At 41.9% G+C, this 21619-nt stretch overlaps 1 protein-coding gene across 2 annotated transcripts; it reads right to left on the bottom strand.

The window, feature by feature from the left end:
* Positions 1-369: 369 nt before the first annotated feature.
* Positions 370-15798, bottom strand: PAK1IP1 (PAK1 interacting protein 1). 2 transcript variants are annotated; one of them, XM_008952888.5, is made up of 10 exons: positions 15240-15798; positions 12827-12992; positions 7638-7758; positions 7488-7562; positions 6667-6719; positions 5478-5623; positions 5286-5383; positions 2617-2716; positions 1055-1178; positions 370-893 (listed from the first exon to the last, which is right to left on the bottom strand). In XM_008952888.5, exons 1-10 carry the CDS (start codon positions 15321-15323, stop codon positions 679-681), a joined length of 1182 nt encoding a protein of 393 aa, XP_008951136.1. In that variant the 5' UTR covers positions 15324-15798; the 3' UTR covers positions 370-678. The 2 variants fall into 2 exon arrangements, with proteins under 2 accessions (XP_008951136.1, XP_003827592.1); XM_003827544.6 differs by having other exon boundaries at positions 12827-12989; positions 15240-15790.
* Positions 15799-21619: the final 5821 nt, after the last annotated feature.

Here is a 21619-nt window from a genome sequence, read left to right as displayed (position 1 = left end):
GCGCCACCGCACTCCAGCCTGGGCAACAGATCAAGACTCCATCTCAAAAAAACAAAAAGAAAAAAAGAAAAGATCATTTTCCCGTCCTTAAATTATTTTGTACATCTACTACTTGGAAGCAAAGTAGTTTAAAGTCTGGCAATCTCTCTATAATCTTAGGTATGTCCTACACTTAAGCATATGTTTGTTTCATAGATATGTATAATTATATATGTATAATCTTTTAAGTTTGTCCTGTTGGTATGAAAATCTAAAATTACTACTTACCATTTGAAGAAGCCAAAGGCAGTTCTTAAATTCTTTCCCATTTAAGAGAAAATTTTGAATAATGACTCCTTCATCCAAATCTGATAAAGAATGTGTTCAATATTTTATATTATTTTACAGTATATTTTGAGAAAGATCTTTATTTGCTTTGTACAAAGTAAAAATTACATGACACATTAACATATTATATATCAACATGATACATAATTCATAAAACACTGTCTGCCAAAAGTAATTTTACCACTGTTTTTTTTTTAAAAAAACCATCTAAAAGTGGTTTTTAAATATATATATTTTTTCCAAAGGAAGAAATTTCTTGCTTTTACTCAGGGGAAAAAAAAAAAAAAAATTAAGGTACATTTGAGTAGAATGATTTCATCTAAAAGAGTTCTTTCAGGAGACATCTGGGATTCACTGCATTGTTTTTATTTTCTTCTTTTTCCTCTTCTTTTCCAACATTTCTACCATTTTCCTCTTCTTGGTTGATACCAGGCCACTTTCTTTTGTTGCTTTCTTACTGTCACCTGTTAAACCACGTTTCTTTGTGTTAGGTTTTGACCGCTTTTCTTCTTTGTGCACTGTGTCACCAGGCTCCTTTTTGCCAATTTTGGACTGTTCTTTACTTACTAAAACACAAAAGAGAGTGCTTTTAAAAAAAGACTGTTTTCCCCTTTGAATGAAATAAACACAAGCTGTCAATAAAGTGAAATTATCTGGATCTCCTCCACTTCTACAATTTAAGAGATAATAGATTATTCAAAATTTCAAAACAATCAAATTCGATTACCAGGAGAAGGCTCTGCAGCTGGAGGAAGGCTTTCTTTCATGTCTGCCACTTTGTCTAGCCACACTCCAAGACATGTCAGCCTGGCATTAGTGTTTACTTCACAGAGTAAAGATGGGGGAACTTTCTAAACAGAAGAAACAAACATTCATAATGTGCATTTTCAATAATTTCTTTTTCCATAATCAAGTTACCTTAATTTAAAACTTCCTGTATTTTCTTGAGTACAAAATATGATATTCAGAAGCAACATATATATAATCTTCACTCATGATTAGTTTGACTATGTTATTCACAGAGCCAATTTTGCATGTTCTCACTCATAGGTGGGAATTGAACAATGAGAACACACAGACACAGGAAGGGGAACATCACACACCAGGGCCTGTTGTGGGGTGGGGGGCAGGGGGAGGGATAGCATTAGGAGATATACCTAATGTTAAATGACGAGTTAATGGGTGCAGCACACCAACATGGCACATGTATACATATGCAACTAACCTGCACGTTGTACACATGTACCCTAAAACTTAAAGTATAAAAAAAAGAAAAAAAACATATATCCACACAAAAATTTGCATATGAATGTTCACAGAAGCACTATTCATAACATCCAAAAGGTGGAAACAATCCAAATGTCTATCACCTGATGAATGGATACATAAAAAGTGGTTTATCCACACGACGGCGTAGTATTCAGTCATAAAAAGCAGTGAAGTACTAACATATGCTATAACATGATGAACCTTAGAAACATTACACGAAGTGAAAACGCCCATCACAAAAGGCCAAACGTTGTGTGATTCCATATATGAAATGTCCAGAATAGGCAAATCCATAAAAACAAAAAACAGATTACTAGTTACCAGGGACTGGCAGTGGGGGGAAAGGAGAGGATGGGGGGTGACTGCTAATGGGTATGGAGTTTCTCTTTGGTGTGATGAAAATATTCTAAAATTAATTACAATTATGATTGTACAACTCCATGAATATGCTAAATTAAATCACTGAATTGTATACTTTAAAAAAAAAAAAAAAGAAAATTCTAAAGAAAGGAATCAGGTCTTATTTCCAGGGCTGAACAAAGAACCTTGGAAAGAGACATTCAACAAACCATATTCACAGAATGTGTTTATGAGAGAACAAAGAATAAACCAAGAGAGACTGTAAGGAGACTACAGGAGGGAATTCAATTTTCCAAAGTGTCTGGTTTAAATGGTTTGTTAATTTTGTAATTGATCAGGAGCTTCCAAATTACTTTTAGCAATGGCAGTATTTTTACCTAAGAGCTTCCAGAGAACTCCAATATTCAAGAGAGGAAAGTAGAGCTTCTCTGACTAAAAAGAGCAGCGCGAGTTCTGGGATCCCGCCAGCTCACACTCGGAAATGACAACCATCAAGGCAGCTCCCTGGGAACCCTAATTTTAAAACCATTAATATCAATCATGCCTGGAAGAGATTTAAAAAGTTTAAAGACCTATGTCTTATGACCCTTAAAAAAATTCCACCTCACTTATGAGCAAGACTTGTATTAAAGTACATTTAGATTGTGTTGAAGCACTGACCTTATCCTGCTTAAGCTTCCACATTTTGATGAAACCATCACTCGATGCTGAAACAATAACATGATGCTCTGGAATTTCAAAACTGAACATGTCCTTTACCCTAGGATAGAAATATTAACACCATAAAAGATCTTTTCCTCCAAATAGTCTAATATTGTTATAAAATTACACACAAAGACTAGTGCTTTCTCAGTGTTTCAAGTATTTCCAAACTGCTCAATGAATGGTGCCTTAAAATATAACTATGCTTCGCATTCCCATTAATGAGATATATCCAGGCCCAAAAAATAAGATAAAATCCACTGCCAACCATATCTGAAGGAAAAGTTGAAAAGAAAACAGATAACTATAAATAATCAGGTTATTACAAAGGAACTAAAGATGAGTAAAACAAAGCCCATCACCTCAAGAAACTCCAAGTTCAGTAAGGAGAGAAAAGACAACAGAAACGATGAATCCAGGCCTCTCCCACACATCCATTTCCCTCATCTCCAGTCCCACCACTGTTAGTCTAAGCCACTCTCATTTTTCCTCTGGATCACAGAAGTAGCCTGATTGGCCTTTCTGCTTCTATTTTGCCCCTTAACAATTTTCTTTTCTTTTTTTTTCTTTTTTTTTTTTTTGAGGCGGAGCCTTGCTCTATCGCCTAGGCTGGAGTGCAGTGGTGGGATCTCGGCTATCTCAGCTAACCACAACCTCCGCCTCCTGGGTTCAAACGATTCTCCTGCCTCAGCCTCCCGAGTAGCTGGGATTACAGGTGTGCGCCACCATACCTGGCTAATTTTTGTATTTTTAGTAGAGACGGGGTTTCACCATGTTGTCAGGCTGGTCTCAAACTCCTGACCTTGTGATCTGCCTGCCTCGGCCTCCCGAAGTGCCGGGATTACAGGCATGAGCCACTGCGCCTGGCCAAAAATTTTTAAAAATGTAAATCAAATCATGTAACTTGCAGGCTTAAAACCCTACAAAACTGGGATCTACTTTAAAATAAGATGGGAGAGGAGGAAGTGGCTGGGCATATAGATGAAGCAAAACTGGCCACACAGTGACAGTTGCTAAAGCTGGTGGTGGGTCTTAAAGAGTTAGCACCTTAAACCAGTCTAAATGCTTTTAAATTTTTCCATAGTAAGAAAAATTATGATGATTATAGGCACCGATTGGCTTCCACCGTCTTCTCCTTGCTCATTCTCACCTAGTCACACAGGTCTTCTATCTGCTCCTAAAATACACCAAGCTCTGTTCTCCCTCAGGGTCTTTGCACCTGTGCCTCTCTCTTTTTAAAACTAGCTCCTTTTTCATTCTTAAGGTCTCACATCTTCTTCCCTCATCATCCTATCTAAACCAATTACCCTTGTTAATCTTTAATCACTCTACTTTTCTATTTCCATCCTGTTATAATTATCTGCTTGCTTATAATCTATCGCCTCCTTATAATGTAAGAGCCATGAGAGCACAAGCTCCTGTCTTTTCTGTTCATCATTAAATACTTCGTGTAGTATTTCATAATGATGCTCAATGAATACTTGTTAAATGAATGAATGGCCAAATATCTTAAGTGTTATTAGTACATCTGGAATGGGCGACCTTGAAAAATATGTTCACTTCCCAATATAGGAGAAGAGTAAGGCCTTTATACTACTGACTGCAGTACTCTAAGTATGGATTTCTTAAAACTTAACCACTGTTTAAGAAATAAGAATTAAGACTCATTTGAGACATAGAACATGCAAATGGATCACATCAAAATCTAACTCTGTATATTAGATCACCTTTTTCAAAATTACTGGAGAAAGCAGGGATATGAGAGTCAGATAAAACTGGGTTCAGCTCTCAGCTCCATTATTGGGGTAATATTGGCCAACCACTTAACTACTTACTTTGAGACTATCTACCCCCTAGAAAGAGAGAAAGCATTAAAAGGTAATAAAAGCTGGCACAAAACAGGAACTCAGTAACGTCAATTCACTTCTCCTGCAGGAAAAAAAATCACACGGCAAGGGGGGAGAAGTAGGCAAGGGGACTTATGTAAAAGGACAAAAGTAGATGGGAACAAAGCTCAAGATTGTTTAGTCTTTTGCTTGTTCAAATATGCTTGATTTCAGGCTCCAAGTCTAACAGACATTTAAAAAATATCTTGTGTAAATGACAGTCCAGAAAACAATTTCACCACTTTTGCATTATTATTATTATTATTTTTTGAGACAGAGTCTCACTCTGTCGCCAGGTTGGAGTGCAGTGGTGCGATCTTGGCTCACTGCAACCTCCGCCTCCAGGGTTCAAGTGATTCTCCTGCCTCACCCTCTCGAGTAACTGGGACTACCAGCGTGCACCACCACACCAATTTTTTTATTTTCAGTAGAGACGGGGTTTCACCATGTTGGCCACGATGGTCTTGATCTCTTGACCTCCTGATCCGCCCGCCTCAGCCTCCCAAAGTGCTGGGATTACAGGCGTGAGCTACTGCTCCCGGCCCACTTTTGCATTATTAAAGGCCAGGAAGATAACATCTTCCACCACCTTATTAGACTCCAGATACCATATACTGTACATGTAGATATGTCTGATTATTTCTGCAGTTGCTAATAAAAACATATAACCTGGCTTATGAAACTACTGCATATATACCTTTTATTAGACTAGACATACACAGCAAAGATTGGTAAAAATACCTGTTTTCATGAGCTTTAAATTCGCAGAGGCACACTAGTGAATCACAGTCAAAAAACCTTATAACTTCTTCATCTCCAGCCACTGCAAGGACAGACTCCTAGGAGAGAGGAAAAAGAGTAATAACATCCAGAATGTCATCAACAGTTCCAACCATCACCACGAACTTTGGTGACTGATTTCCGATTACTCACTGAAAGAAATTTAACAGAGGAAATTCTCTTTTCATTTGTGATGGTGCCACTAATGGATGCAGTGTCAAGCTGATAGATGTCTATTTTATTCTGTATGATAACTACATACTGCTCTCCTCTTGGGGACCATTCTACTATGTGAGCATCTGTAAGTGGAAAAAAACGAAGTCTATTTATTTTGTAAATAAAACATAAAATGATCATAGTAATAATAAAAATAGCAAATATTTATACTGTGCATTTTCAAATTCATTATCCTATTTCATCTTCGTAACACATTTTACAAGTCAAGTTTTTAAGAAAATAATCTAGGTTCAAAAAGTCAAAGGTGGGCCAGGTGCACTGGGTCACACCTGTAATGCCAGCACTTTGGGAGGCCAAGGTGGGTGGATCACTTAAGGCCAGGAGTTTGAGACCAGCCTGGCAAACATGGTGAAACCCCATCTCTCTACCAAAAAATACAAAAATTAGCCAAGCATGGTGACACGCACCTGTAATCCCAGCTGCTTGGGAGGGTGAGGCAGGAGAATAACGAACTCAGAAGGCAGAGGTTGTAGTGAGCTGAGATAGCGCCACTGCACTCCAGCCTGGGTGATAGAGCGAGACTCCATCTCAAAAAATAAAATAAAATATAAAATAAAATAAAATGAAACAAAATAAAAATCAAAGACAGGTGGCAGAGCCACAAAAAGAATCTAGTCTAAAATGGGAAAAGAAAGTAACCCAAGGCATTTGCTCAGAGGTAACCACCACCATGCAGGGAAATAAATGTGTAACATACACACATGTAAAAATGTATATCTATATTCATATTCCATTAAGTCACTGTAAAATATACAGGTTGAGTATCCCCTACCCAAAATGCTTGGGACCAGAACGATTTTGGATTTTGGAATATCTGCATATATACAATGAAATATCTCGAGGATAAAACCCATGCAACTCATGTTTCAAGTCTAAACATGAAATTCATCTATGTTTCATATACACCTAGCCGGAAGGTAATTTTACACAATATTTTAAATAATTTTGTGTATGAAACAAAGTTCTGACTGTAACCCATCATGAGGTAAGGTGTTGAATTTTCTACTTGAGGCACCACATCAGTGCCAAAAAGTTTCAGATTTTGGAGCATTTCAGATTTCCAGATTAGGAATGCTCAACCTGCATTTCAAACAAAAATACTCACTTTGTTTTATATTTTTTATGAATGCTGATCTTCCTTCTACAAGATTCCACGTTCTGCAAAATAGGAAGCTCACTTACGGTGTGATCACCAACTAACTTTTACTAAGCATAAAAGAACAAGCATAATGAAGACTTACTGAAGTGACATTTTACCAAATATTGGCCATTTAAAAGACCTGCTATCTTCCTTACAGCAACATTTTGAAATATTATGAGGCAGGATTAAGACTTGCTTCATTCCCATATCCCTTTAACATCTCGTATCCATTGTATTTTCAAAAGGTGTCCCTTTCTAAAATCTTCAATTCACAGCTATGATGACTGCAGCATAACTGCATGTTTGAAAACGGAGCTTGTTGGCTGGGCGCGGTGGCTCACGCCTGTAATCCCAGCACTTTTGGAGGCTGAGGCGGGCGGATGACGAGGTCAGGAGATCGAGACCATCCTGGCTAACACGGTGAAACACCGTCTCTACTAAAAATACAAAAATTAGCCAGGCGTGGTGGCGGGCGCCTGTAGTTTCAGCTACTCGGGAGGCTGAGGCAGGAGAATGGCATGAACCTGGGAGGCGGAGCTTGCAGTGAGCCAAGATCACGCCACCGCACTCCAGCCTGGGCGACAGAGCAGGGAGACAGAGCGAGACTCCGTCTCAAAAAAAAAGAAAGAAAACAGAGCTTGTCATTTTTATCCTACCACTATGAACCACTATGAAAAGGTTCACCAGCTTTTGACCTTTCCCTTGTATAACAGTATTTTTAAATGGTGGAGAGCTGTAGTAAAAGATACACCTTAGATAAATGCTCTTGAGCATTAATGACTTACCTTAAAGTTTTATCTGTACCAACCGACAGGGCCAACTTGCCAGATGGGTGAATAGAAAGGAAGGTCACCTGTCCTCTATAATGAAACCAACAGTTAGTCCCCAACTTGACTGGCACATCGAGAATGCCAAAGGGAAAGAGCCCGACTCACTTGTGAGCTTTAATTGACTTCAGGCATTCCCATTTCTTTGCATCCCAGATACAGATGAGTCCATCTTCCGCTCCACTGATTAAATGCCTGTTGCCATAGAATTTCAGGCAAGTTATTGTACCTATGGAAAAACCAAAATAGGCAAAAATAATATTCATTTTAAATGCAAACTCCATTTCTGATTTGAAGGCTATGCTATGCTAAGTAAAACACTCAATACCTTTTTTTCTTTTTCTTTTTTTTTTTTTTTTTTTGAGGCAGGGTTTCACTCTTGTTACCCAGGCTGAAGTGCTATGGAACGATCTTATCCCACTGCAACCTCTGCCTCCTGGGTTCAAGCAATCTTCCCACCTCAGCCTCCTGAGTAACTGGGACTACAGGTGCACATCAATATGCCTAGCTAATTTTTGTATTTTTTGTAGATACAGGGTTTCACCATGCCATGTTGCCCAGGCTGGTCTTGAACTCCTGGGCCCAAGTGATCTGCCCACCTCAGCCTCCCAAAGTGCTGGGATTACAGGTGTGAGCCACTGTGCCTGGCCTCAATGTCTTAATATTACTAAAATATACCTTAAATTTTTTCACGTAAGTACAGTTGTTCAAATCTATGCAAATATTTTCAGCAGAGTATCTCCAGTTTAGATACAGATTTGAACAAATCAGTTCACGTCCTTGCTTTATGTCTTCAAATTATAAATTTAGGAGGTGGCTGGCTAGGATAGTTTGAGCAGAAGTAAACAAAACTAATCAGCTAACAAGCCTATCTGGGGAACAAACCAGGTGTACTGCCACATGACTTCCACTTTCTAAACAGTGAATTAGCTACCCAATCAGCCACAATCCAATCCTTATCACTCAGACCTGTTTTGATCCATTTCCACACACTTCTCATTCATTTGTTCATATTTTCCTCTCCCTATTATCCTATTTCTCACTTTGGAAAGTTTGGTTTCCCACATTTGCTTCCCTAGAAAAAAGCTTATCTATTAGCAACTCTTAGAAAAATAGGATTTATGCACCCATAAAAAGGAATGAGATCATGTCCTTTGCAGGGATGTGGATGGAGTTGGAAGCCATTATCCCCAGCAAACTAATGCAGGAAGAGAAAATTAAACACTGGCTAGGCGAGGTGGCTCATGCCTGTAATCCCAGCACTTTGGGAGACCGAGGCGGGCAGATCACTTGAGGTCAGGAGTTCAAGACCAGCCTGGCCAACATGGCGAAACCCCGTCTCTACTGAAAATACAAAAATTAGCTGGATGTGGTGGTGTGTGCCTGTAGTCCCAGCTACTCAGGAGGCTGAGGCACAAGAATCGCTTGAACCTGGGAGATGGAGGTTGCAGTGAGCCGACATCTGCCACTGCACTCCAGCCTGGGTGACAGAGAAAGACTGCATCTCAAAAAAGAAGGAAAGAAAGAAATAGAAAAGAAAAGAAAAAGAAAACCAAACACCGCATGTTCTCACACAGGGGAAGAACAACACACACTGGGGCCTGTGGGAGGGGAAGGGTTGCAGGAAGGAGAGCATTAGAAAGAACAGCTAATGGATGCTGGACTTAATACCTAGGTGATGGGATGATCTGTACAGCAAACCACCATGGGATGTTTACCTATGTAACAAACCTGCACATCCTGCATGTGTACCCCTGAACTTAAAAGTTGAAGGAAAAAAAGAAAAAAAGGATTTATACAAGAAATAAAGGAAACCAAGAAACCAAGAGCCCTACTTCATTCACCCCCCAATCTAAACTCCTTCTATGTAATTCCTTTTCTTATTGTTGAACACTTGTACTAATGGGTTTGGGCAGATCAAATTTAACTTATTTCTTCCAAACCTGAGAGAGAAGGCTTCTTTATAACGAACTAGGACTAGGAGATAGAGAAAAAAAGAATGTATATTTGAATCACTCAAAGCTCAGCTTCTGATGAAGAGCAAGACAGCTGTTAAAGCAGCAATGGACAGTCTGCCATGTGTGAAAGTGTCCCCCAAAATTCATTTGCTGAAACTTAGTTGCCAATGTGATAGTTTAAGAGGTGAGACCTTTAGGAGGTGACGGTGACTAAGTCATGAAGGCAAACCCTCATGAACGGGATTAGAGGACTGGCGACATTATAAAAGTTGTTTTTTTTGGCAGGGCGCGGTGGCTCACGCCTGTAATCCCAGCACTTTGGGAGGCTGAGGCGGGCGGATCACTTGAGGTCAAGAGTTCAAGACCAGCCTGGCCAACATGGTTAGACCCCTGTCTCTACTAAAAATACAAAAATTAGCTGGGCGTGGTGGCAGGCACCTATAATCCAAGCTACCTGGGAGGCTGAGGCAGGAGAATCGCTTAAACCCAGGAGGCAGAACTGACGCAGTGAGCCAAGATCGTGCCACTGCACTCCAGCCTGGGTGACAGAGCGAGAAGCCCCCCCGCCCCCGCCAAAAAAAAAGTTGTTTTTTTTGTTTGTTTGTTTGCTTTTTTAAAACTGGCTCCAACTCTCAAGCTTGACCTTACAGAATTGTGCAGGGATCTGCTTTGCCCTTCTACCATATGAGGACACAGCAACAGAGAGCCAGTCCTTACGAGACAAGAAAATCTGCTGGTGCCTTAATCTTAGACTTCCCAGCCTCTACAACTGTGAGAAATAAATCTCTATTATTGATAAATTATTCAGTCTAAGGTATTTTGTTATAGCAGTCTGAATAAACTAAGGGAACACCTAACAGAAGGAAGCCATTTATGGCTGCAAATTTACTGCTGGAAACCAATGCCTGGTGTGGATCCTCTGAAATACATGTAAGATTGGGTAGGAAAAAGGCACCATTTTATCTGCCTTTCTTTGCAGAAAACCAACTTTCTTGGCTGAGTCACCCCTCATTCTCTGTTCCCTGGGAAAATGCAACAAAAACAGCATAAAATGTTTGGTACTGAAGAAAAAAATTTACCTGTTCAGTCTTTCTCTCCCTTGATTCTGCCACTATCCTGGGTACCTTGACCACCAGTGTGGAAAACCAAACCACAAGCCGGGAACTGTAGTACTACTTCTTGACTTCAACTCCAGTGACCTTTGCCTCCCCTGCATTTCAGTCCCCTACACCCACAGCCTGGGCATCGTTACCACGTAGAGCTGTTCCACGTTAGAACTCTTGACCTCTAGGAAGCTATTTGCTGACCACAAGCTCACATCTTCCCATCCCTTTCATGCCTCCCTGCACTCACACTCCACCTGCTTCTGTATTTCAGAGATCTCCAGGCCCTTGACAACACATTTTCTTTTCTTTTCCTTTTTTTTTTTTTTTTTTTTTGAGACAGAGTCTTGCTCTGTCGCCTAGGCTAGAGTGCAGTGGCACAGTCTCAGCTCACTGCACACTCTGCCTCCCCGGGTTCAAGCGATTCTCCTGCCTCAGCCTCCTAAGTAGCTGGGACTACAGGTGTGTGCCACCATGCCCAGCTAAGGTTATGTATTTTTCGTAGAGACGGGGTTTCTCCGTGTTAGCCAGGATGGTCTCAATCTCCTGACCTCACGCTCGGCCCACCTCGGCCTCCCAAAGTGCTGGGATTACAGGCGCGAGCCACCGCGCCCGGCTTTGACGACACATTTTCTCTATGCTGACAACCTAATCCACTCCTTCACCAAAATTCTTAATTCTCTTGTAACTCAATCCTTCTACCGCACACACCAAGTAACCTTCCTCTCTCTAGGGAAATGTCTGTGGCTTATTACTGAAGAAACTCAGAAAATCTTGCAAACTGATGTTACTCAATCCGTAGCTGCCAATTCCAATGGGGCAGGCCTTCATCAGTCCTTCTGTTGGGGTTCTCAGTCAGCACCCCTCCGATACTAACTGGCAGTACTTTCCTCAAGCCCACATCATTCATTTGCTAGCTTGCTCCCTCCCTCCCTCCCAATTCAGTCTCTACCTGGCTCTCTCAAGGACTCCAGGATCTGGTCCCATCTACTTCTCTAGCCCCTCAAACTCCCAATTTAACCTTCTCATAATCCGGAACTGCTTACAGTTCCCTATGAACACCAGTGGTCAAAAGCATGGGCTCTAGACCTAGGTTCAAGTTCTAGTTCCAGTGTTTGAGACCTTCGGCAAGTCAAGTAACATCTTTGAAACTAGGTGTTCTCTTCTACTTTCTTGGCACACAGAGGGGTACATAATATGCCCTCAGTAAAGTCAGATATTGCTATGATGCTACATCTTTGAAACTAGGTGTTCTCTTCTACTTTCTTGGCACACAGAGGGGTATATAATATGCCCTCAATAAAGTCAGATATTGCTATGACGCTACATCTTTGAAACTAGGTGTTCTCTTCTACTTTCTTGGCACACAGAGGGGTATATAATATGCCCTCAATAAAGTCAGATATTGCTATGACGCTACATCTTTGAAACTAGGTGTTCTCTTCTACTTTCTTGGCACACAGAGGGGTATATAATATGCCCTCAATAAAGTCAGATATTGCTATGACGCTACATCTTTGAAACTAGGTGTTCTCTTCTACTTTCTTGGCACACAGAGGGGTACATAATATGCCCTCAATAAAGTCAGATATTGCTATGATGCTACTACCTGTGCTCCTCACACTGCCAGCTCTGCCTGGAATGTCCTTTCTCCCTCCTTGCAAACTTTACCTGCCCAACAACTGACATTTCTCTTTTAAGATAATTCAGATGTCATTTTAAGGAAGGTTTCAGTGAAAACCTCACTCTGACTGGGTTAAATGCCTCCTTTCTGTCTCCCAATACAGACCGTAAGCCAACCCAGAGCAAGAAACCTTTTTTTTTTTTTTTTTGAGACAGAGTCTCACTCTGTTGCCCAGGCTGGCATGCAGTGGCGTGATCTCAGCTTACTGCAATCTCTGCCTCCCAGGTTCAAACGATTCCCCTGCCTCACCCTCCCGAGTAGCTGTGACTACAGGTGTGTGCCACCACACCTGGCTAATTTTTTTTTGTATTTTAGTAGAGACAGGTCTGGTCTCCAGCTACTGACCTCAGGTGATCCACCCACCTCAGCCTCCCAAAGTGCTGGGATTACAGGTGTGAGCCACTGCGCCAGGCTAAGAAACCATTTTTTTTTTAATTCCTCTATCTTCTAGCACAGAATCTGCTATAAAATAGATACAACAAATTGTTCAACTGAAGTCAAATTGTAAAGAAAACCTCCATGTTCTCATCTTAAGGGATACAATTTTCTTACCACTGTGATGCACTAGAGCCCCATGCTCAATCTTCTTTTTCATGTCATAAATGTGAATTGTTTCATCTTTGCTCCCAGTGACCACAAAACGACTATTTACAGCTACTGCTGACAAGGAGGCAGTGTGAGCATGGTGAGTGAAGTCAGCCACAAGAGTCCATTGCTGCTGAAGATGAAAACATACAATTAATGCCAGTCACACCATAGTTCCACCAACTCTATCCATTGGTAGTTTTCATGAATCACGGAACCATTTATCTGTTTCTGAAAAGATAAATCGTTCCACGATTCATGAAAACTATCAATGGATCCTATAAATGGAAAAATGATATGTTAAACTACAAAATGACATGTAGTTTAACACAAAGGACTTGAGACTTGATAAGGAAGGTAAAGCAAGGAGGTGGGCAGGCAACACTGGGTATCATCACTCTAGAACACAGTAATGGAGACTGGACGAAGGAAGACTTTTAGATCCTACACAAATCTTTAACTCTTTAGTGTATTTACTTTATATGTGAGACTTAATTTATTTTTTCAGATATTCACATTTTTATTTGAATTTATTCTTTCAAATGATGAGTGCCTACTATGTGTCTGGCACTATTCCAAGCAGTTGATACACAGCAATGAACTGCGATTCTCCCACCTAAGCCTCCTGAGTAGCTGGGATTACAAGCACTTGCCATCATGCCCAGCTAATTTTGGTAGAGACAGGGTTTCACCACATTGGCCAGGCTGGTCTTCAACTCCTGACCTCAGGTGATCCACCTGCCTCGCCCTCCCAAAGTGCTGGGATTGCAGGCATGAGCCACCGCGCCCAGTGGACAAGTCTTATAAAGAAAAACCAACAGAGTAAAGGTATGTTTCCATGAGTACCAACGTAAGCTCTAGAGAATCACCAATAACGAAATCTCAGGAACTCTGTGCTTATTGCCATGTGACAATAGCATTAGGAAGTCTGATTGGATGAGTGTGAAGCATGACAGCAAAATACACAGACACACACACACACTCACTCCTTAAACTGAAGGAACTGCATCAAAAAGTATTTGCAAAACAAACCGAAAAAGAAAAAAACCCATCAAACTTCTTTCAACATGTGTTACTGCAAATCAGGTCCTTAGTTACAGCAAGATACTCCTTCCGTCATTTAAGACCAAGGGGGCCCCCTTTGAATCAAGCATTTTTGCGGGTCTGCTATGGCCTTAAATCAAATAATAACCTTTAAAAATTCACATAATGTAGGTTATCTAGGCTATTGCTTAGATTTAGTAGAAGTATAGGGTAATGGTTAAGAGTTTCAAATGTCAGAGACCCTCGGGGGCTCCTGACATTTTGGGGTCACCTGTGTCAATTATTATCTGTGTGGCCTTCAGCAGTCACTTAACCTATCTAGGACCAACATTTTGGTTCTTCATCTGCAAAACGAGAATAACTGCATCCTCCTCAGAGGGTTGCTGTGAGGCCCACTGTGTGTCTGGAACATAGTTAAGTAATTTCATTACAAAAAAAAAAAAACATTAAATAGCATCATCTTTGACTATTCAAAACACATCACTTTTCAGCCAAAGACAAAGAGCAAATAACTGGAGTAGGAAACAAAATAAACGAAAGCAATAGGCCAAGTGATATACTTCCAAATTTTCTGGATAATTAAAGACCGACGCCTTGACTTCATAAGGAAGTACTGTACTCAATTTTCTAGAAAATGCTTAGAATTGCTTCAAGAATAAAAGTGAGCTAGATGTTAGGAGGTCGGATTCCTAGTCGTGAGTATAGTCCTATCTACCTATTTGACTACTGATAATTTATTTGAACTTTTTATCTATTCACACATCTAGTAATATCATATTCTGCTGTAATTTCTCTCCATCTATGTGTCTCCTCAGTCCTCCACCCCTTATGTAGGCAACGTCTCTAAGGCAAGATCCATACCTCCAGCATCTTTGCATCTCCACCGCCCAGCTCGCCATAAGTTCCCAACAAATAATGAATTGGTATCGCTTTATCTATAAGGGATTTATCCTAATCTAGTTCTAGTAATTTGTAAAATTCCAGGACAGAAATTCAGCAAAAGACCGAGATCTTCTTTCATTAAATTCTGAATACTGTCAACTTAGGGGATCGATCCTTAAATCCACAATCTACGACTCATTTGTCCGTATGCAGAAATGCCGGTTTCCTCTGTGTCCCGTGGACCTTTTGTCTACTAGAAAAGGCAGATATTGTCTCATTTTGATAAAATGTCCACTCTACGTTTTAAAAGGTTAGCTTTTCTCTTAAGTCTCTTAGGTTTGATTCATCAAATCATCCACTGAACAGCAGGCGCTCCAATGTTTACCTCTGCTGTGTAGGAACCAAACCCGACCTTCCCGGCCCCGCCTCCGACTGTCTCTACGCGGTATCTCACCTCGTGGTCGCCGCAAGCCTCGGGCTCCGGGTGTACAGCGAACCCAAAGAGGACCTGCTCGTAGCAACCAGCGACCAGCTCCATTCAGCAGCGCACGTGCCTCTTCCGCCAGCCCGGCTCAGCCTGGAGGTGACAGAACCGGAAGCCAAAAAAAAAACAAAAAACCTGACTCCTTTCTGCGTCGGCGCTCGAATTATACGTCAGGCTCCAGGGCTGCCTTTAAGTCGCCTGTAAACGTGGAAACACTTTCAGCGCGGAGAGGTCACATGGATTTTCCAAAAAGAGAATAAGTAAAGATGCCACATGAGGAGGTTCTCACTGCAAGGAGAAAAAAATCGGGGGCAAGCAGGCATATCTCAGGAAGGTGCCAGCTACGCCCGTCTGAGGGGAGCGGGCGGGACATCCTCTGCGAAGCCCTTCATTTCCGTGACATCAGGAGGAGGCGGGGCCGACTTCCGGCCGGTTGCGTAGGGGCTGTAGCGCCGGTAGCGCGCATTGTTGTGGGCTGTGTACTAGTAGGGTAGGAATTTTTGTTCAGGGACCAGCGGAACGAGGCTTTCTGTCGTTAATAGGGCAAGGAGGGGTGGGATTAGGGTTCGCGGTGACTTGTTCCAGCGGCGCAACGCTCGCGCTGCCTTGACGGACCCGGAGTGTTAGATGTGTCCGCGTTCCCGTCTGCCCGGGCCAGAGCCCCAGCCCTGCACACTTTCTCTGTCTGCTTGTCTAACTCTGGGGCTGTATTGGCCAAGGTTGCGGCACCTCCTGGGGAGGGACCAGTGAGCCTTCTTTTTTTTTTTTTTTTTTTTTTTGAGACGGAGTTTCGCTCTTTTTGCCCAGGCTGGAGTCCGGTGGCGCGATTTCGGCTCACCGCAACCTCTGCCTCCCGGGTTCAAGCAACTCTCCTGCCTCAGCCTCCCGAGTAGCTGGGATTACAGACGCCCACCACCACGCCTGGCTAATTTTGTTTTTAGTAGAGACAGGGTTTCTCCATGTTGGCTAGGCTGGTTTTGAACTCCCGACCGCAGGTGATCCGCTTGCCTCGACCTCCCAAAGTTGCTGGCATTACAGGCGTGAGCCACCGCGCCCGGCCAGAGCCTTCATTTGAGAGTTGGGAAAACAAAGTGAGCCTGAGCAACATATTTTGATGCCGTCTCTACAAAAATGTTATAAATTAGCCCAGCATGGCGACGCCCGCCTGTGGCCTCAGCAACTCGGAAGGCTGAGGTGGGAGGATTGCTTGAGCCCAGGAGGTCGAGGCTGCAGTGAGCCGAGATTGCTCCACTGCATTCCAGTCTGGGGGACGAGCCAGGCCCCCTTTCAAAGAAAAAAAAAGTTTTATTTAATAAGGTTTAGAGATTCAGGTATGTCTTAGACATTACAGCTTTCCTACAAGCTCCCAATAGAGTAAATCTTGGTTCGTATAGTTCTCATAAACACCGTAGTAGGTCATTTGGTAAACAAGATGCATAGTCCATCCTTGTCAAATTTTCAGCCTCCATTTCAAGTGCGATACAGTGCTTCAGCGCTTAGACCCTTTTGTTTTCAATAACTTTTCTTCTCTGGTGTTCTGAATTGTTAGTACGTGTTAGTAGAGGCTAGTTTGGGTCTTGCAGAAATGATTTCATTTGGGATGCTTTGGTTGTCATTGCAGTGCAGAAAAGGCCTTGTTATTGTTAGAAATAGATAATTGGTGACACGAAGAAAAGTCAGCATGGAGACAAAAGATCTCTCTGCAAGACAATTTTTACTTTATGCAGAAAGGGTGCTCAATTGCAGATGAAACAATAGTGAGAGCACACCTGAACAAAGGAAAAGCAGACATATTTGTCCCTTACGCCTTTGGGTTGTCCTTACTGCTGTGTCCTGCATCCGTTGGCTGGGGCTGGACCTTATAGTCTTAAACTGATACCCGATTTGCTAAATAGGCTGTGAGCTGGAACGTGCCTGTGAGCATGTCCCACAGTTACATACAATAGGGCTTAACAGTTATTAGCACAAAGCAAGGAGACTTGAAGTAAGTTAGTCTTTAAAAGAAACTATTGTTTCTAACATTTATGATTTATTCTTTAACAAGAAGGGAAACTTTGAAGAGGCAACTTTTTACTTTCTACGTCATCTGCCAGCTTTGTCCACGCCAAATGTAAACACTTCTCAAGACACTGAAATGCTGTTGACAAACTAATTCTCAGTCTAGTGGAAATCCTTGTATTCATTCACTTTTCCAAAATCTTTCTTGGCTGGGTGCGGTGGCTCACTCCTGTAATCCCAGCACTTTGCGAGGCCTAGGCAGGCGGACTGCTTGAGGTCAGGACTCTGTCTCAAAAAATAAAATAAAATGGCCGGACGCAGTGGCTCACGCATGCCTGTAATCCCAGCACTTTGACGAGGTCAAGAGATCGAGACCATCCTGGCCAACACGGCGAAACCCCGTCTCTACTAAAAATACAAAAATTAGCTGGGTGTGGTGGTGGGCGCCTATAGTCCCAGCTACTCGGGAGGGTGAGGCGGGAGAATCGCTTGAATTAGGGAGGTGGAGATTGCAGTGAGCTGAGATCCCGCCGCTGCACTCCACCGTGGGCAAGAGTGAGACTCTGTCTCAAAAAAAAGTCATTCTTTCTTTCACTTTGTGCTCGTTATCTTCATTGTGTTACAAAAAGTCAAATTATTTTAGGATTTAGAATAGATTACTTTTTTTGTAATGTGTAAGTTTCCACCAGAGAACCACTAAGATTAGAGGAGTGTGAAGTGTCCTCTGGACGTGAGACAAGATATTAGTAAGCAGGACATTTTAAGTTTCACATTTTATCTTTAAAAACGTGCCTTTATGCATTTTACTCCACAACATATCTGTTCATTTTAATGCAAAAGTGTTACACCCTCATCCACAAATTAAAAACCGCTAAAACTTTCAAAATCATGCTTTGTATATTGTTACTTCTGGAATGTCCCTGGTGCCCTGTCTCCTTATCCCAGGGACATCTCAACTGCTGTTTGAGAAGTATTAATACTTGTTTAATACATTTTTTAAAATAAATTTGAGCTTATCACCATAAAAAGGTGATTATTTAGAATCTGCTACCAGACTGTCACACTTTTACTTGCTTAAGTAACTTTTGTTCCAACCAGGAATTTTAGAATATAGTTGGTTCTAGAATGGAAACCATGGTGTAAGCACCATGAACATAACTCAAAGTGGTTTTACTTTAAAAAGAAAAAAAAAAAAAACCCAAAACTTAGAAATCAGTGGAACCAATTATAGAGCTCAGAGGACTTAGACAACATCTAGTCCAGGTGTTACTAATCTGGGGGTTCCTGGATAAATTTCAGGGGTTTTGAATCCCATGAAATTATATGCAAATATGTGGATACACATTTTTGGAGGAGAGCATTAGGATTTTAAGGGAGGAGACCACCCCTCATATTGTCTTATGCCCAATTTCTGCCTCCAAAGAAGAAGTAAAAACTAAAAGGCAGAAATGAAATCCACAAGCAGACAGCTCGGCACCACACCCTGGGCCTGGTAAAGATCGACCCCTGACTTAATCGGTTATGTTATCTATAAATTACAGACATTGTATAGAAAAGCACTGTGAAAATCCCTGTCCTGTTCCGTTCCGTTCTAATTACCGGAGCATGCAGCCCCCGAGTCATGTACCCCCTGCTTCCTCAGTCAATCACGACCCTCTCACACGGACCGCCTTAGAGTTGTAAGCCCTTAAGAGGGACAGGAATTACTCACTTGGGGATCTCGGTTGTTGGAGACATGAGTCTTGCCGAAGCTCCCGGCCGAATAAAGTCCTTCTTTCTTTAACTCGGTGTCTGAGGGGTTTTGTCTGCGGCTTGTCCTGCTACAATTTAAGTACCGTTTCAAAAAGATTAGTGTAAGCGTACCTCATTAAGGGTAAAATGCAGTGATTCAGTCTTAGGTTCAGTCTTAGGTTATAAATGCTGAGATATGTCTGGAGAAGTGACTTTTTCAAGAACACACAGCTAAATAACAGAGCCAGCAATGCTGCTCTTTTTTATGTGTCCTCGGCCTTGAACATTCTCTTTAACAGAGAGGAAAGCAGCAGTATTTCGTTTTATGCATGGCTGTGGCAGTAGTTTCAGGTCTTAGATTGCGGATTTTCATTGTCTGAAGAAAGACAAAAGAGAATTATATACCTGTTTAACTGGATTGGAACTGAGCATAACTTCCCGTAAATCCTTCTATTCTCTTTCCAAATACAGGATGTAAAAAGCCATTTAATCTCATTCTTGTGAAATCTGCAGCTGCCAAGAAACAACCGATGTTGAGAGTTCATTAAACACTAAAGCACGAGAGGATATTGTTTTGTAGCTTTGCTTTTAAATTATTGATTGAAAAGGTTTTTGCACTTGAGCTATGCTCTGATTTATTCATTCATTCAACAAATATTTGTTGAGTGCCTAGCTTCGGTTTGTTAAAGTAAAAGCTAGTTTTTCTTCTTGGGTGGTTGAGGGTGGTAAAGTGGACATCCTGGGGTACAAGCAGGACACAGTAGAGAAAAATCAGCCCTGTTAGAAATATCATGAGAGTCTCATATTCCTGCTGAATTCTCCTCTTTCTCAATGTGACAGGTAGCAACTCTGTTAAATTCAAGGACTATGGAGGTTGCATGTGAATGTATTCCTGGGGGTTTTGGTCTCCTTTGTATTTCCAGCACGAAGGGAAGTGGAGATAATGCTGTACTTGCCCTGAACCTGTCCAGTAGTGTGCCCCAATAGAAATTTGCTTCACCTGATTCATGGGAGTAATCTAGTTGAAACAGAAGGTTTGCATTTGGGGCTTTTAGTGAGCAAAACAGCGCTTGTGAGCCCTTGTCACTGTCATCTCCAAGGCCTAAGTGCCCATCTTTACCCTGGGATCTTGCTTACAACCTTCTGTTCCACAGCTGCTGCCATCTTCCTAGGTGGTTGCAACATGATTACATTGACCTCTCTCTTCCTCAGCCTTCTTAGCACCTCCTCAATGTTCAACTTCCACGTTGCTTTCCAACTGCAGCCTCAATGCTTACCTGGTTATAGCCATAATTGTGATTTTCTTTGGTAAAATAAAGTCAGTCCTAAAATGAGAGAAGTAAAAAAAAATTTACAGGAAAAGAATCTTTAACTGACATGTTTTATTGGCTGTCTAAACTACAGTAGTTAGGAATTGTGTTTTACCTGACATAACAATAGTGGTCTAAACAAGACATTAAGTAAACCAGCGGTAGGCCAGTCTAGTGCTAGTGGAAGGAGTCCTTAGTCATCGGTGACCTAGTCTCATTCTGTCTTGGATCCCAGTATTCTTCTGCATGATGCCTTCCCTGATGTCACCTCATAGTCCAAGATAGCTGCAGAGTTATTCTGACACCAGCCGTCATATTTGTAATCCCAGCACCAGACCCTTCCAGCTAAGCAAATACCCTTTTCCCACACAGCTTTCCCCTATCCCCTTCTACTAGTTCTGTTTACATCTTCTTAGCCAGACTGACCACCTGGCCACATCTTGCTGCAAGAGAGAAGCTAGGAAATGTAGTCTTTTAGCTTGGGCCTATTGCTAGCCCAAGTGAAATCAGAATTGTTATTAAGGAAGAAAATAAACCAATATTGGGTGGCACTTAACAATGTCTGCCACAGCTGCTAATCAATAAAATCTCCCTTGAAGACATGAGGAAATCCACTCTATAAACTCCAGTACATCACCAATGCCAGTTGCCCTGCCTTGTGGATACCATCGGCCCTCAGCGTCTGTGGGTTCTGCATCCCTGGATGCAACCAGTCATGGACTGAAAATACTTGGGAGGCTGGGCACGGTGGCTCACGCCTGTAATCCCAGAACTTTGGGAGGCTAAGGCGAGCGGATCTCCTGAGGTCAGAAGTTTGAGACCAGCCTGGCCAACATGGTGAAACTCCGTCTCTACTAAAAATTAGCCAGGCGTGGTGGTGGGCACCTGTAATCCCAGCTACTGGGGAGGCTGAGGCAGGAGAATCACTTGCACCTGGAAGGCACAGGTTGCAGTGAGGCGAGATCATGCCACTGCCCTCCAGCCTGGGCAACGTGGTGAAACCCTGTCTCTACTAAAAATACAAACATTAGCCAGGCGTGGTGCCAGATGCCTGTAATCCCAGCTACTGGGGAGGTTGAGGCAGCAGAATCACTTGAACCTGGGAGGTGGAGGTTGCAGTGAGCCAAGATCATGCCACTGTACTCCAGCCTGGGTGACAGAGGGAGACTCCATCTCAAAAACAAAACAAAACAAAAAACCCCAAAACTCCAAAAAGTTTCAAAAAGTAAAACTTGAATTTGCCACATGCTGGATACTACTGGTGAACCCACATGAAGTAATACATAGCCATTGTATTAGGTATTATAAGTA

The sequence above is a fragment of the Pan paniscus genome, chromosome 5 (assembly GCF_029289425.2).
Source record: "Pan paniscus chromosome 5, NHGRI_mPanPan1-v2.0_pri, whole genome shotgun sequence".
NCBI lineage: Eukaryota > Metazoa > Chordata > Mammalia > Primates > Hominidae > Pan > Pan paniscus.
Note: the sequence above shows the minus strand (reverse complement) of the source record. Positions and strands in the feature narration are given on the sequence as shown.

What these genes read in the sequence shown, in the direction of transcription:
- PAK1IP1 (XM_008952888.5), bottom strand. Translation starts at nt 15,323, where the DNA reads ATGGAGCTGGTCGCTGGTTGCTACGAGCAGGTCCTCTTTGGGTTCGCT. An exon ending in CCTCTGTTAAATTTCTTTCA is followed by an intron (nt 5,384 to 5,477) that starts GTGAGTAATCGG and finishes CCTCTCTCCTAG; the next exon opens with GAGTCTGTCCTTGCAGTGGC. An exon ending in TTTAAAGCTCATGAAAACAG is followed by an intron (nt 2,717 to 5,285) that starts GTATTTTTACCA and finishes TTTCTATCCTAG; the next exon opens with GGTAAAGGACATGTTCAGTT.